Source organism: Stegostoma tigrinum, chromosome 26 (assembly GCF_030684315.1).
Source record: "Stegostoma tigrinum isolate sSteTig4 chromosome 26, sSteTig4.hap1, whole genome shotgun sequence".
Classification (NCBI taxonomy): domain Eukaryota; kingdom Metazoa; phylum Chordata; class Chondrichthyes; order Orectolobiformes; family Stegostomatidae; genus Stegostoma; species Stegostoma tigrinum.
In genome coordinates, this window is record NC_081379.1 from 39,374,210 (window position 1) to 39,389,233 (window position 15,024).

A 15,024-nucleotide genomic window follows, 5' to 3' on the forward strand; every position below is an offset into this window, starting at 1 on the left:
TCCTGGATGGTGTCAAGCTTCTCAAGTGTTATTGGGGCTGCACTCATCCAGGCAAGTGGGGAGTGTTCCATCACACTCCTGACTTGTGCCTCGTCGATGGTGGACTAGGCTTTTGGGAGTCATGAGGTGAGATACTCACTGTGGTATTCCTAGCCTCTGACCTGCTCCTATAGCCACTGTGTGTGTGTTTTGAGTCCTGTTGAGTTTCTGGTCAATGATAACCCCAATGACATTAACAGCAAGGGATTCAGTGATGGTGACACCATTGAATGTTAAGGCGTAGAGGTTAAATTGTCTCTTATTGGTGATGGTCATAGCCTAGCGTTTGCGTGATGTGAATGTCATTTGCCACTTGTGAGCCCGAGCTTGGATATTGCCTAGATCTTGTTGCATTTGAGTATTAATTGCTTCAGCATCTGAAGAGTAGCGAATAGAGCTGAACATCATGCAGTCATCAGCGAACTTCCCCACTTCTGACCTTATGCTGGAGGGAAGGTCATTGATGAAGCAGCTGAAGATGGTTGGGCCTAGGACACTACCCTGAGAAATTCCTGCAGAGATGTCCTGGAGCTGAGATGACTGACCTCCAACAACTACAACCATCTTCCTATGTGTCAGGTAAGACTCTAACCACTGAGAGTTTGCCCCCTGATTCCCACTGATTCCAGTTTTGCCAGGGCTCCTTGATGCCACACTCAGTCGAAAGCAGCCTTGATATCAAGGGCTGTCACTCTCACCTTACCTCTGCAATTCAGCTCTATTGTCTATGTTTGAACCGAGGCTGTAATGAGGTCAGGAGCTGAGTGGCCCTGGAGGAACCCAAACTGGGCATCACTGAGCAAGTTATTGCTGAGCAGTTGCTGCTGGATAGCACTGTTACTGACACCTTCCATCACATTATTGATGATTGAGAGTAGTCTTGATTGGGCAGTAATTGGCCGGGTTGGATTTCTCCTGCTTTTTGTATACAGGACATACTTGGGCAATTTTCCGCATTGCTGGGAAGATACCAGTATTCTAACTGTACTGGAACAGCTTGGCTAGGGGAGCGGCATGTTCTGGAGCACAGGACTTCAGTACTATTGCTGTGATGTTGTCAGGGCCCATAGCCTTTGCAGTATCTAATGCCTCCAACCATTTTTTTGATATCACATGGAGTGAATCGAATTGCTGAAGACTGGTATCTGTAACGCTGGGGGAAGCCAAGATGGATCATCCACTCGGCACTTCTGGCTGAAGATTGCTATGAGTGCTTCAGCCTTATCTTTCGCACTAATGTGCTGGGCTCTTCCATCATTGAGGATGGGGATATTTGTGGAGCTTCCTCCTCCAGTCAGTTGTTTAATTGTCCACCACCATTCACGACTGGATGCAGCAGAAGTGCGGAGCTTAAATCTGATCTGTTGGTTGTGGGATTGATTAGCTCTGTCTATCACTTGCTGTTTATGCTGTTTGATGTGCAAGTGGTCCTGTTTGGTAGCTTCACCAGGTTGATGCCTCATCTTCAGGCATGATGGTATTGCTCCTGGCATGCCCTCCTGCACTCTCCATTGAACCAGGGTCGATCCCCTGGCTTGATGGTAATGGTTCAGTGGGGGATATGCCGGGCCATGAGGTTACAGATTGTGCTGGAGTACAGATCTACAGATCCAGTGACACTTAATGATTGGCCAGGCAACTGGAGATATAATTCAGAGATAATAGGAACTGCAGATGCTGGAGAATCCGAGATAACAAAGTGTGGAGCTGATTGAACACAGCAGGCCAAACAGCATCTTACAAGCAGGAAAGGTGATGTTTCGAAACGTCAGCTTTCCTGCTCCTAAGATGCTGCTTGGCCTGCTGTGTTCATCCAGCTCCACACCTTGTTATATTGGGGATGTTCCCCTGTCTCCTAATGTCATCCATTCTAAAATCATCATAGAATCCCTACAGCACGGTAGGAGGCCATTCAATCCATTCAGCCCACACTGAACCTCCAAAGTGCATCCCACCCAGATCCACCCTCTTACCATAGCCCTGTAACCTTGCATTTCCCATGGCTAACCCACCTAGCCCACATATCCCTGGACACGCAGCATCCGTGGAGAGTAAGCTAACGCTTCAAGTCAAGATGACTCTCCGTCCCATTCCTTCCTTTTTTTTATCTTAGATGGCTACATTCTCTGTCACCATGTCCTCTCTCCCCTCCCCGCACTCCAGTGGGACTGTCTGTTCTTTCCAGTCTGGCATTTAGGCACACCATTGTTCTGCCATTCTCACATTCCAATCACTTAATATGAAATATCAACATCCTTTCTCCCCCAGAACTCCACCGCCAACCACCACCACCCCCCCAGCCATTGCATAAATACTGCCCCCTCCACACTTCACATCAGCTTTGAAGAGTTATCTAGACGCGAGACATTAATTTGCTCTCTCTCTGACCCTACTGTGACCTCCAGCAATTTTTGCTTTCATCACAGATTCCAGCATCTGCAGTAATTTGTTCCTATATCCCTGAACACTATGGGCAATTTAGCATGGCCGATCCACCTAGCCTGCACATCTTTGGACTGTGGGAGGAAACCAGAGCACCTGGAGGAAACCCACACAGACATGGGGAGAATGTGCAAACTCCACACAGACAGATGCCTGAGGGTGGAATCGAACCCTTATCCCTGTTACTGCCTCACAGCAACGCTAACCACTGAGCCACCGTGCTGCCCAAAATGTGAATACACAAATAATGATAAAAGTGACCAAACAAAAAGAGGTTAAAATGTGCAAACTGGAAGTAGAATTTGCAGGCAGGAAATGCATGTAGAAATATGGGCAAATTTGAAGTTACGTGATGGATTACAAAATTTAAAGACCTGTTAGGAAGTAACGTTACTTCTTGTTGTTCTAGTTGTTGCGTCTGAGCTCATTTTGCAGCCGCAGATTCTGGAAGTGGAGGCCTGGAGATTGACATGTATGGACCTTCTCAGCAGCTACGCAGCCTGCCAATTTGAGGCAGCACAGTGCTCAGTCAATGGGTGCAGCGAGCTTAGAGACAGGCCATGTGAAGGTGAGGGGAGAGGGGAAAATTGGACGGAAAATTAACGATGTTTTCCAGTTCCAGTCGACAGCAGAAAGCAGCACAGTACAATCACTGGAGAATGAGATATGTGAGGAGGCCTGAGCAGGACTGGAGCAAGGAACGTTCCACATTCTCTACTGAGAGACAGGCAAATAACCAGAGCCCATGCCAGCATCAAAGGCAAATTAAAGGAGAAATTGTTCAATGAGATCCTGGGAGAGCTCAGACAGGCAAAGGAGAGTGGTGATGGATGGGAAATGTTCAGCTCCTGCTCAAAGAAGAAGCAAAGAGACTTCAGACCAATCAAAATTCATCAATTTTTCTTGAGATATACACCTTCTCCCATCTTCACCACCTTCTCAAGGGAAACCATGCGTGGGCAATAAATGCTGGCCAGCCAGCAATGTCCATGTCCCACAACTCCAACAGTGAAATTCTAATTGTATGCTGTTCCAATAAATAGAAGTCCCACTTATATAAGCCAAAGTAATAAGAAAAAAGTAAATTAAAACTTAAATTCTCAAAACTACAGTCAGGATGCGTCTTCCAGAATGTTCTACGCCTTTTCTGCTATTCCTCAGTCAGGAATTCTTTCTTTGTCGAAACTTTCTGTCAGCTAAGAGTGCCATGGTACCTTTTAGATGGTGCTTAATCAGAGAGCAAAGATTTCTGGGAGCCAGAGTTTTACTTTTCCAATGGCAGTTTGCTCTCACACTGCTTTTCAAAAACCCTCCTCTCATATACACTTAACGACCAGTCAATTTTCTTATAATAGGAATTGGTTGTTGGTTGTGAACACCATCAGGTTTAAATTTAGTTGGGTTTTAGAGTTTAAATTAATTGGCTGATATTCAAGCTGGATGCCTTAACATTAAAACAAGCCTACGTTTCTAACCATATAGACAATTGATACATTTGTCTGAATTTCAGAACTGTCTGCTTGCAGACATTTTTTTACTCTCCGAGCTTAGAAAAGCACATCACATCTTAAAAGGACCAAGCACTCTTCCCCACTATCATTTTTACAAACAAATTCTAACATCCTGCCTTTTAGTTCACCAGTACTCTACCCAACTTTGCAACACCATAGCAAATTCCCTTTTTGAATTCAGGTTATAATTGTAGGCCTTGTCCACAACCCTAACCCTACCCAACCCCCCCTCCCCACAATAACCAGATCACATGGATTCATTGTCAAGGGTCCTCCTGTCTGTTTTACTTTGAATTAAGAGACGATTTAAAACAGGCTTTGTCAGAACTATTTACACTGTGGGCATGGTGGTTACTGATGAGCCTTATCACCAGCAAACACAGAACAGAAAGGTCCTCTGGTTTAAGGAATGTTTTTCCGGTTTCTTTCAGATTTTTTTGCCATATTTGGGACACCAGTTGAGGGCCAATGGGTCTCTTGGTGGCCCAAAGTCAGGCCTGTGGGCTGCCAGTTGGACAAGCCTGGTTTAAACCATCTAATAAAACCTTACATTTAAAAACAGACATTTTCTAAACCAACCTGTGTAGAAATCTTATTACAAATGTCTGGAACAGGTGAGACTTGAACCCAGGTTACCTGGTCCAGAGGTAGGGACACCACATTTAATAACAATGTCCTAGGCCCAACTGTTCTTCAGCTGCTTTATCAATGATCTTCCCTCCATCAAAAAGGTCAGAAGTGGGATGTTTGCCGATGATTGCTCAATGTTAGCACCATTCGCGACTCCTCAGACACAGAAGCAGTTTGTCTCATGTGCAGTAAGACCTGAATGACACTCAAGCTTCAGTTGATAAGTGGTAAATAAATGCTGTGTCACAGAAAGTGCCAGGCAATAACATTCTCCAAGGCAGAATACTGTGGATGCTGGGAATCTGAAGTAAACACAGAAAATGTTGGAGACACTCAACAGATCTGGAGAAATGAAAGTGACAAGTTTAAGTTCCCGAAAAGCAAAAGAACTAACCTGAATTTCCAGGAAATAATGTAGGCTTGAGAAAGGATGTACCACCATCGCAAGCAATGCAACAGATTCACTCAGACAATTCCAGGCGTGAGGGGTTGACTTAACAAGAATGGTTAAACAGCTTAAGTCTTGTATCAGGAAGCTGAGGGCTATGAGCTGGCACAAGAAAGGAGTTGAGTCCTGGGCAGATCATCCATTATCTTGTTGAATGGCAGGGCAGGTTTGAGGGAGGACTGCCCTACTCCTGCTCTTATATTTTCTGTTATTTTTAAAAAAAATTACTTACAATTTATTTTCCCAACATAGTGGTAGCTTTGTTCTTAGATCTTATTTTGTCCACTCAAGTTACATGGAGGAATATCTATCTAAATATCAAATATTCATGCTTGTTTGACTTCTGTACAAATTGATTAAAACAGGCCTATGTAAACCTGTTAACCCTTTTGAAGACAGGATCATTTATGCATCAATCCAGGAGCAATTTCTAGGTGGGAATCATTTAATTTTGTGGGTATACTATAGAAACTTACCTACCGCTAGTTCCCCAGGCAGAAGGGTGCGCTCTAAGAGGTTTTGGAAGTTGGAATTCACTCGTGACAGTGGTGTTGAGTTACATAGCCAATGATAGATAGAAATGTCCAAATGTAATTGAGAATTATCTATGCATTAATGTTGCTCTGCATGGTAGCTGAGTCATATGGTGGCTAGAAGACACTACAAAAATCAACATGGTTGACACTTTGAGCACAAGTAGGGGCTTCATCAATGTGAATGCACCAACCGTCCAATAAGTTGCTGCAATAATTCCTAGCGAGTGTCACAGGACCTCACTTCAGTTGCTCAATTGGCCTGAATTTCTATGAAATGTTCACAATGTGGTCTCCATAAACTACTTTGTGGAACACCTATGTTCTGTCCATATTTAAAAAAAGACCCTGAGCTTCCAGTTGTCTGCGACTTCAACACATCACCCTGTTCCCTGGCCAACGCCTCTTTTTTCGAGTGCAGCTCAGCGTGAGCTGGAAAATCAAAACCTCATTTTCTATTCTGGGACCCTGCAGCTTTCAAGACTCAATATTGAGAACAATAACTTTACAGCCTGAGCACCTTCTTCCATGTCCTATACCCACCCCAACACCCCAGGTCCTGTCATGACTTAGGCTGCTTTCAGCACAGCTGACCCATTTGCTCCTGGTCCTCAATATCAACTTCTCTCTTTCCCTGGCTTACTACCAACCATTCCTTTGTCTGGCTAACTTTCTTGCTCTCCTGCAGGGCTCCCGTCTCCCCGTCTGCTCACTCCTTCACCCTACGCCCTATCATCAGCATACATATCACCTGTATTTAGCTACATCAGTTCTAAAGAAGGAACACTGAACTTGAAATGTTAACTCAGCTTTCCTTCCACAGATATGCTATTCCTTCAGCAATTTCTGGTTTTGTTTCAGACCTTCAGCACCTGCAGTTGTATCATTCCGGATTCCTATGAGCCGAGTGAGGCTAGCAAAAATTACTCCAGAAACAGCTTATACATTAAAAAATGTGACCGAAGGTTTAGAATTCATTTTGGAAAATTTCACCCACAAGATTATTTTATTCTAAGAACATCTTCCTAAATCAGTTCTTATTTGTATTCAGACAAGGAGAATGGCATTCGAGCTGGGAATTTCATTTGGGATGCTGAGGTTCTAGAACATGTTAAGATTACTAAGGTGGTGGTAGCAGAGGTTTTAGCAGGCATAAAGGTGCATAAATCTCCATAGCCTCATGAGGAGTGGCCCAAGCTGCTATGGGAGGAGATTGCTGGGGCACTGGCAGAGATATTTAAGACCTCAGGTCACAGGTGAAGTGCGAGATGACTGCAGGATTGCTAACTTCCATCAGTCAAGAAAGGCAGCAGGGATAGGCCAGGTAATTACAGACCAATTAGTCTGACATCAGCGTTGGAGAAATTGTTGAAGGAAATTCTGCTCGAGGGTCAGGATTAAACAACACTTAGAAAGGCAGGGATACTCAGCACAGATTTGTTACAGGACTACCGTCTGACTAACCTATTCAGGTTTTTTGGAAAAGGTAACTAATATATTGATGAGGGGAGAACAGTTGATGTTATTTACACAGACTTCAGTAAGGCCTTTGACAAGATCCCACGTGGACAGCTGGTCCAAAAGAGCCCATGGGATCCAAGGCAAGCCGGATCTAAAACTGACTAAAGGTGGTAAAGGGTAATGATGGTGGAGGGATGTCTATGTGATTACAACCAACAGGGTACCACAGGTATTGCTGCTAGGACATTTGCTGTTTGTTACTTTATGTACATTAATGACTTCCGTGTGAATGCAGAGGTATAATTATTGAATCTGTAGACATTACACAAATTGGTGGTGCTGTTGATTGGGAGGATGGTTTTAGGGATAGAACCAGCAGATAGAATTTTGTGCTGATGAGTGCAAGGTGATGTATTTTGGGAGATCTAATACGAGAAGGATATACACAATGAAAGGTAGGTCCCGAAGCAGTGCTGAGGAACAAAGGATCCTTGGTGTCAAGGGTCTGTTTCCATGAGTGGTCCTCAACTGACCTGGTCTCCCATAACAGAGCTCAGTCTGGAATCTGTTCAGAGCAGGACTCAAAAGTGGACCTACCCATTGAGGAACATTGTGAACAAATTGTGCCATCCATAAAATAAACAACACCACAGGCTATGCAATTTACCTTGCATTAAAGTATTACTTTGCTGGTAAATGTGGAAACAGACTAACACATCAAGATATATTAACTCACTTCAACTCAAATTAGATTCAACCTGGCTAACTTTTCACTTTTTAATTGACTCATCATTGCAACCCACATAACCAGTATGTTGATAGTCTGCCAATTCAGACTGAACTGAGACAAAAGTTGGTGTATGCACAAAACTAACTAGATAGATGTAGTAAATCTGTTCACTGTATGCAGACAGTAACAGAATTACTTTGATGTTACAGCACAGGACATTCAGCCTCATGGAAACAGACCGCTTGACACCAAGGATCCTTTGTTCTTGAGCACTGCTTCGGGACCTACCTTTCATTGTGTATATCCTTCTCTTATTAGATCTCCCAAAACGCATCACCTTGCAATCATCAGGACAAAATTCTATCTGCTGTTACCCTAGAACCATCTTCACGATCAACATTCACAGCCCACTGTGGTTGCATCAGCTCTTAGAATCAGTTAATTTAGACCATAAGACATAGGAGTGGAAGTAAGGCCATTCGGCCCATCAAGTCCACTCCACCATTTAAATCATGGCTGATGGGCATTTCAACTCCACTTCCCTGCACTCTCCCCGTAGCCCCTGATTCCTTGCGAGGTCAAGAATTTGTCGATCTCTGCCTTGAAGGCATCCAATGTCCCGGCCGCCACTGCACTCTGCGGCAATGAATTCCACAAGCCCACCACTCTCTGGCTGATGAAATGTCGTCTCATTTCAGTTTTAAAATTTACCCCCTCTAATTTTAAGGCTGTGCCCGCGGGTCCTAGTCTCCCCGCCTAATGGAAACAACTTCCTAGCGTCCACCCCTTCTAAGCCATACGTTATCTTGTAAGTTTCTATTAGACCTCCCCTCAACCTTCTAAACTCTAATGAGTACAATCCCAGGATCCTTAGCCGTTCATCATACGTTAAACCTACCATTCCAGGGACCATCCATGTGAACTGAGCACCTTTCTACTCAATCTTGCATGTTCTTCCATCCATAAAGCAGACAAATTGTCTTTAGATAACTTGATGGAATCTGCTGCCACCATAGACTTCAAGGAAAGACTTACTCGGCATCCATCATGGTCAAATGTTACTCTGCAGGAGCAGTGTGGTAACTGCAGTTTTATCATTCAGGACAGACCCATCAGCTAAGAGATGGCATGCTTTCTTGCCACATAAAAAGCAATAGCAGAATCATTGTCCTGCAAAATAATGAAGCCTTTTTACTTGCTTTAATGTTGCCAATCTTGATAACCTGCTATTGAGCATGAGGCGTACACGCAGAGTCCATTGTTCCCGTGAGAATTGCTGGTATAAAGCAAAGAACAGATGGTAACAAATGCCAGCTCTGAATATACTCAACAAGGCTGAGTGGAGTCCAAGCTCACAATAAGAAGTTGGGCCCTAATCTGCACTTAAATGCTAGGCTCACAAGCATTACATAAAACATTCACCCACAAGTTTAAAAGTAGATTAAAATTTCTTGTACTTTTTTTCCAGTCATTGACAAAAGCTCAACCCATCAGATCCAACAGCATTCATTTACTCCACAAAAGAAACAGTTGACAAAATTTTCCACAGTATATTTATTATGGTGTTACCTTATTAAAAGGCAAACACATTACATAATTGTCTTTAAAATAATGCACACATTCACATGATTTTTTTTAGGCTTGACAAAATGGTTCATAAACACAAGGCCGGTCTTCTCAGCTCCAAGCTTTCAGTGTTCCTCTGCATCTTCCCAGCCAGTGGGCAGAGGATTGGTATGGGGATTGTGGAAGAGAGTGTGCTTCCCATCACCCCAAGGGAATGGCTGTAAATGGAATTGTAAAACAGTTTGTTAGTAAAACTATTCCAGAAGGAACAAGATGGACAAAATCATTCAGCTTGCTTAAGATCAAAGTATCAAAATTTAAAGTTATTCAACCTATGGAGCACCTTTGGTTAAATACCTGTCAGCACATTACCCCATAGAGTGTAATTTCCCATTTATTTCAGTATCTCACGTATAAAACTGAATACTTAAAATGGTGCCCAAGTGGAGGATGTGAACCAAAATTTAACTTCACAATTTTAAAAGCCTGGGATCCAATGTAATGGCTCCCCCTCGCCCAACTTCAAATCAAACAAGAGAATCCAACTACACATTACATTAGACAAGAGTATTGTACAAAATGAGGGGCTGGAAAAGTCAGGTCTCTTCAAACACTATGGCCCCCAAACAGATCCAGTAAATAGTTTGCCAGTCCAGGATGTTCCCATTATCACATGCTTCATGCTTTCTGTAGATACAGCTGAGGAAGTTCATGGGGCAAGACAAGAATTACCTCATTTCATTGTTACATAGCACATCTAATCATCACATCCTTCACTCAGGCTTGGACAATTATTCTTCAGTTTTATACAAGACACTGAAATGAAGACAGTTTCTCTATGGGTAGTGGGGTGACAGCCATTTAATCAAACATGCTCCACAGGTTGGGTAACAAATTTTGATGCTTAGGTCTTAAGGTGAATGCTTTGGTCCACACATTAACCCACCAGCCCAGGTACAACTTGCCAACTAAGCCAGAAGAGGATGAAAAATTCTACTTATAAAATCATGAGGGACATAAATGAGATGAATAGCAAAAGGTCATTTCGCTGGGGTAGGGCAGTTCAAAACTAATAGGCTTAATTCTAAGGTGAGAAGAGAAAGATTTAAAAGCAACTTAAGGGTGAATTGCCTGAGGAAGTGATAGATGCAGGTATAGTGAGAACATTTAACTACATTTGGACAGGTACTTGAATAGGGAAGGTTTAGAGGGATCCAGGTCAAATGCAGGCATGTGGAATTAATTCAGTCTGGATCTTGACTGGTCACTGGAGTCAAAAGGACTCAATTCACTTGCTAATTTCACAATTAGAAGTACGATGATATGATTTCCTGAAACATTAATATTGGTTGAAGAGTAGATCACAATTCAACTGACACTGGTTAGATAAACTTCCTAGAGGTATGAACACAGGACAGGTTTGTCACTCAATTAATAGGAAACTATTCAATAATGTTGAACATAATTACCAATAATGGCATTCAAGACTATGAATTGCCAGTTTCACTTAATGACAAGTCAGGTTCCATGAACTGGTCCAAAGGAACTAGGTCAATGTTTGGGCTTTCAACAATGCAGTATTTAGGTTTCTGTGCCAGACAAAGCAAAGTCCAGAATAACAGACCCATAAGTGATATTTCCTCTAGTAACTAATAAGCACCTTGGATGTAACAAGGTGATTTACTCTATTCTCCAGTATTGCTTTGTATTTCTACACTGGATTTTCTCATAGGCATCATGTTTACAAAATTTGACTGAGTAATGCAGCTAATTTTGATACTTTACATAAGAGAATTGTGCTTTTTTTTAAACTCCTTACAACAGCAATTTTTCCATGCTATTAACAATCCTTTATATTTGACTCAGTACTCACTTTGGTCCTGATGCGGAGGTGCTCATAAGCAACAAACTCGTGTCTCTCATGGCTATGCTGCTGTGCCTTCAGGTAGCAGTTCAACATACAGACAGTTACACCAGGAATAGCAACAACAAAAGACAGAATCTTCCACATACGAGCTGCCAGAGGGGGACAGGAAAACAAACATATGCTCAGATACAAAATACAGCCATTTACACAATAAAGGAGCAATTCCACTACGATTTTAATCCCATTGCAAGTGAATTTCAGTCATCTAAGCTCACAACTACTGTTAGATAGTGAACACAATAAAATTACAAATAGTACCAATGTTTCTGGCAAGTGTTTATCTGAATATTAAATATTTAGAGCAGAAACAGCTTTGATGAGCAATTTACAGATAACCTCGAGAGCCGAATATTCAAAGAAAACAGATCGCCGTTTGGTGTCAAGGGTCATCATTCCTTGCCAGTCGTTCTCATCAAATCCAGAGGGAACTCGCAGGCTCTGAAGGGTCTCGGCCCGAAACTTTTGTCAGCTTTTGTGCTCCTGAGAGGCTGCTTGGCCTGCTGTGTTCATCCAGCTTCACGCTGTGTTCATCCCGGGAACTCGCAGGCATTGATTCTGCCATCTCACATTAAAGGGGAAGACAAGTGAGGCCTACCCTCCGTTAATAAACGCGAGCTAACAAGTGATTGCGATAGCAAATTAAGACTATATTATTCTAACCACAACCTTGAGCAGACAGATATAACCTTAGAGTTTTCCCTTGCATTTAAACATTAGTAATTAAACTAAATTAAGTCTGGGAAAACGCTTAGCGAGGAAATCCCCGTTTTCTTTTTCCATCCATTTGGGGCAGGCACCGTCTACATAACGGCAGCGACGTTGATATCAGTAACTGCACAAGAAACGGGGGAAGCGCTGGGACAGGGCCGCGGACCAAGGTCACAGCCGCTGTCTCCCCCTCCACCGCGGGGCAGACCGTCTGTCCAGCTTGCTCCCCGCTACAAAACCCCGCTCTGGACCAAGCTATGCTCACCCCCTTGGTGCTCCTCGGACGCGGCCGCTGCAGACAACTGCCCGACACTGCTCAGGCTCCGGCGAAACATCCGACCCCAGACCGCCGCCATCTTCAGACTGCAATGCGCATGCGCGGCACTGGCCGGAAACACGCCAAGACGGTGGGTGGGGGCAAAGGTCACAACGGAGTGACGAGAAATAATTTTATCCTCAACACGACTGCAGCTGAATGCTTTCATCCGTTTTATTAAGTGTTGTAGTGGTTTCTGTTGTTTTAAAGTGTGGGTGTGTGGTGGGAATCGAGCCGGACAAAAAGGGAACCTGTCACGCGGTAGGACGCGCGTCCAAGTTTCATGGGGCGGGGTGTGGAGGTGGGGGTAGACCTTATGGGCAGGGTCACACCGTTGGGCGCATGGTCAGACACTATGGGCGGGGTCAGACGGCAGGGTGAGGTACGGCAGGGGGCGGAGTCAGACTGTAGGGGCGGGGTCTTTCTTTGGGGCGTGTTCACACGTTAGGGGGCGTGGTCAGGCTGCATAGGGTGGAGTTCGCAGTTGGAGGGCGTCAGACCGTGGAGGCAGGATCAGACGTTGTTGGCGGGGGTTAGTCGGCAGGGGGCGGGGTCAGACTGTGCATGAGGAATGTCCTGCCTCTCAATCGCAATGAATGCTCATCTTCCAACCCTTTAGGTGCCCACCACCACACCCATCTTCCTCTCCCATCCCTCTTCCTTCTGAGACACCCTGGTCCACTTCTCAATCATGTCCAACAACACCTACCCTTCCCTTCCCTCAGTACTTTTTCACTATCAGCAGCACTTTTTTTAATTTCCTTTCATCCCACCATCCAAGGCACCAAAACTTTCAGGTGAAACAGTAACTCAGTCATACCCCTTTCAGTTTAGTCCTGGCTGTTCACGATGTAGTCCCATTATATTTTGGAGCCCTGACATGAATTGTCATTGATGAACACCTCCATTGAGTCCCCAAGCATAATCCTGAGTTTTCAGCCACTTCTGCTTCGAATTTTCTGCCACTCTCCAACTCTGCTTTATTTGCAATAACAAGAGACTCCAAGTCTCTATAATATGGGTTTAGAATAAATATTGTTGATATATTCAGATCTCATGATGTTGACTCTGTCTGGAGGTGCCATTGATTTCTACAGTCATGTTACAGTTTATTTGGTCGAGTTTTCCTCTCATGGGCTACAGCTGCTGTTCCAGAATTTGGTCTTGCTGAGACTCTGCAGCCAAGTTTTGTTCCAGATGAGATTGATTTCATTCCTCAAACTCTTTCAAGTGGTTGAAATCTTTGAATTTACTATTTTGTTCCTCTTTAAAGGGTCTGGATTTATTGTTCTGGATTTTTCAAATTCTATCAAAATGTGTGCTTTCTGTTTGACCAGGATATTTTTTCCTTCTTAACCCACTCTCATGACTTTCAGGCCTCTCCAAATATTTATTTCTTGTTGTTTTCTTTAAAGTCCAGACACCTTCCAGTTCTGCCCCAGTGATTATTTGTTTTCCTCTGTATCCTTCATGAGTTCTTTTGCTTTAGTACATTCATTTATTTCTAAATAGATTGCCTCATGAGCCATTTGCAGCTCCCTGTTGTATTTCCACCTGTTTTATAGGTCTGTCATTTCTTCCAGCATTACTTTGAGCTCAAGCTGATGTTTCTGTAGCTGTTCCTGCTGAGTGTGAGCTGTTTCATGTGCAAATTCCTCCCTGGATTGATGGCACAGAGCTTATAGTTCATCCTGCAAGCAGATCAGAGATATCCCCTAAAGATTTAATCATATCAAAGTTTCAATTTATCCTGAGCTTGTGGTTGAGACTTTTGCTATTGAACTTTAATTTTTCTCTCCCCACCAGACATCTGACATTTTAATTCAACTGATTCAGGAAAAAAGAGTGAAGCATTTTGTTCTTCTTTCAGTTTTACAGAATAATGAGCAGCTCCTGTTGTGTCTGTAATATCAGACAGATTCTATGGATCGTGACTAGTGTGACGCTGTAGCATGCTAACAGGCCCACAATTTCCAGTGCAGCAGGTAGTACGATCACAGCTGATATTACTACTGGATAAAAACGGAAAGAACTGCGGGTGTTTCTGAGGAAGGGACAGCGGACCCGAAACGTTAACTCTGATTTTTCTTCACAGATCCTGCCTAAGTCTGCTACGCTTTTCAAGCAACTTTTGTTTTTGTCACTCCTGGACAAATCTGTTTCTAGACTGAAATCTGGTTGATAGAATTTTTTAATAAACAAAGTGGCCTGTCAAATTAAACATAAGCATACAAAGTTGCACATATGGTTGCAACAATAATGCAGAAGTTTATTAAGCAAAAGGAATGAAGATAAAATAGAACAAACTAAGCTGTTTATATATACTACAGTCTGAAAGTTTTCAGAACACAGAGCAAACTAAAATCCCATCTATTCCCAACACCATCTCTCTACAGTACTCCAATATCAGAGATATATTGTAGTTAAATACCAGAGAGATACATTACTCAAATACCAGAGACACCCTTCTCTATCACATTTACAATTTTGACTTAATTGTAAAAACCGAAAGAACTGCAGATGCCATAAATCAGGAACGAAAAGGCAAGTTGCTGGAAAAGCTCAGCAGGTCTGGCAGCATCTGTGAAGGAAAAAAATGGAGTTAACATTTCAGGTCAGAACTGTTCAGAGGAAGGGTCACCGGACCCGAAATGTTAACTCCGATTTTTTCCTTCACAGGTACTGCCAGGCCTGCTGAGCTTTTCTAGCAACT

At 43.3% G+C, this 15,024-nt stretch overlaps 1 protein-coding gene across 1 annotated transcript; it reads right to left on the bottom strand.

The window, feature by feature from the left end:
• Window positions 1–9,333: 9,333 nt before the first annotated feature.
• LOC125464134 (cytochrome c oxidase subunit 6A1, mitochondrial-like) lies at window positions 9,334–12,495 on the bottom strand. The gene is made up of 3 exons (XM_048556253.2): window positions 12,261–12,495; window positions 11,234–11,376; window positions 9,334–9,578 (listed from the first exon to the last, which is right to left on the bottom strand). Exons 1-3 carry the CDS (start codon window positions 12,478–12,480, stop codon window positions 9,486–9,488), a joined length of 456 nt encoding a protein of 151 aa, XP_048412210.2. The 5' UTR covers window positions 12,481–12,495; the 3' UTR covers window positions 9,334–9,485.
• Between the last annotated feature and the right edge of the window lie 2,529 nt (window positions 12,496–15,024).

Coding starts and splice junctions, on each gene's coding strand:
- LOC125464134 (XM_048556253.2), bottom strand. CDS start 12,480: ATGAAAGCATTCAGCTGCAGTCGTGTTGAGGATAAAATTATTTCTCGT. Junction 11,377..12,260: donor GTCCGAGGAGCACCAAGGGG/GTGAGCATAGCT, acceptor CCCCTCTGGCAG/CTCGTATGTGGAAGATTCTG. Junction 9,579..11,233: donor ACCTCCGCATCAGGACCAAA/GTGAGTACTGAG, acceptor TTCCATTTACAG/CCATTCCCTTGGGGTGATGG.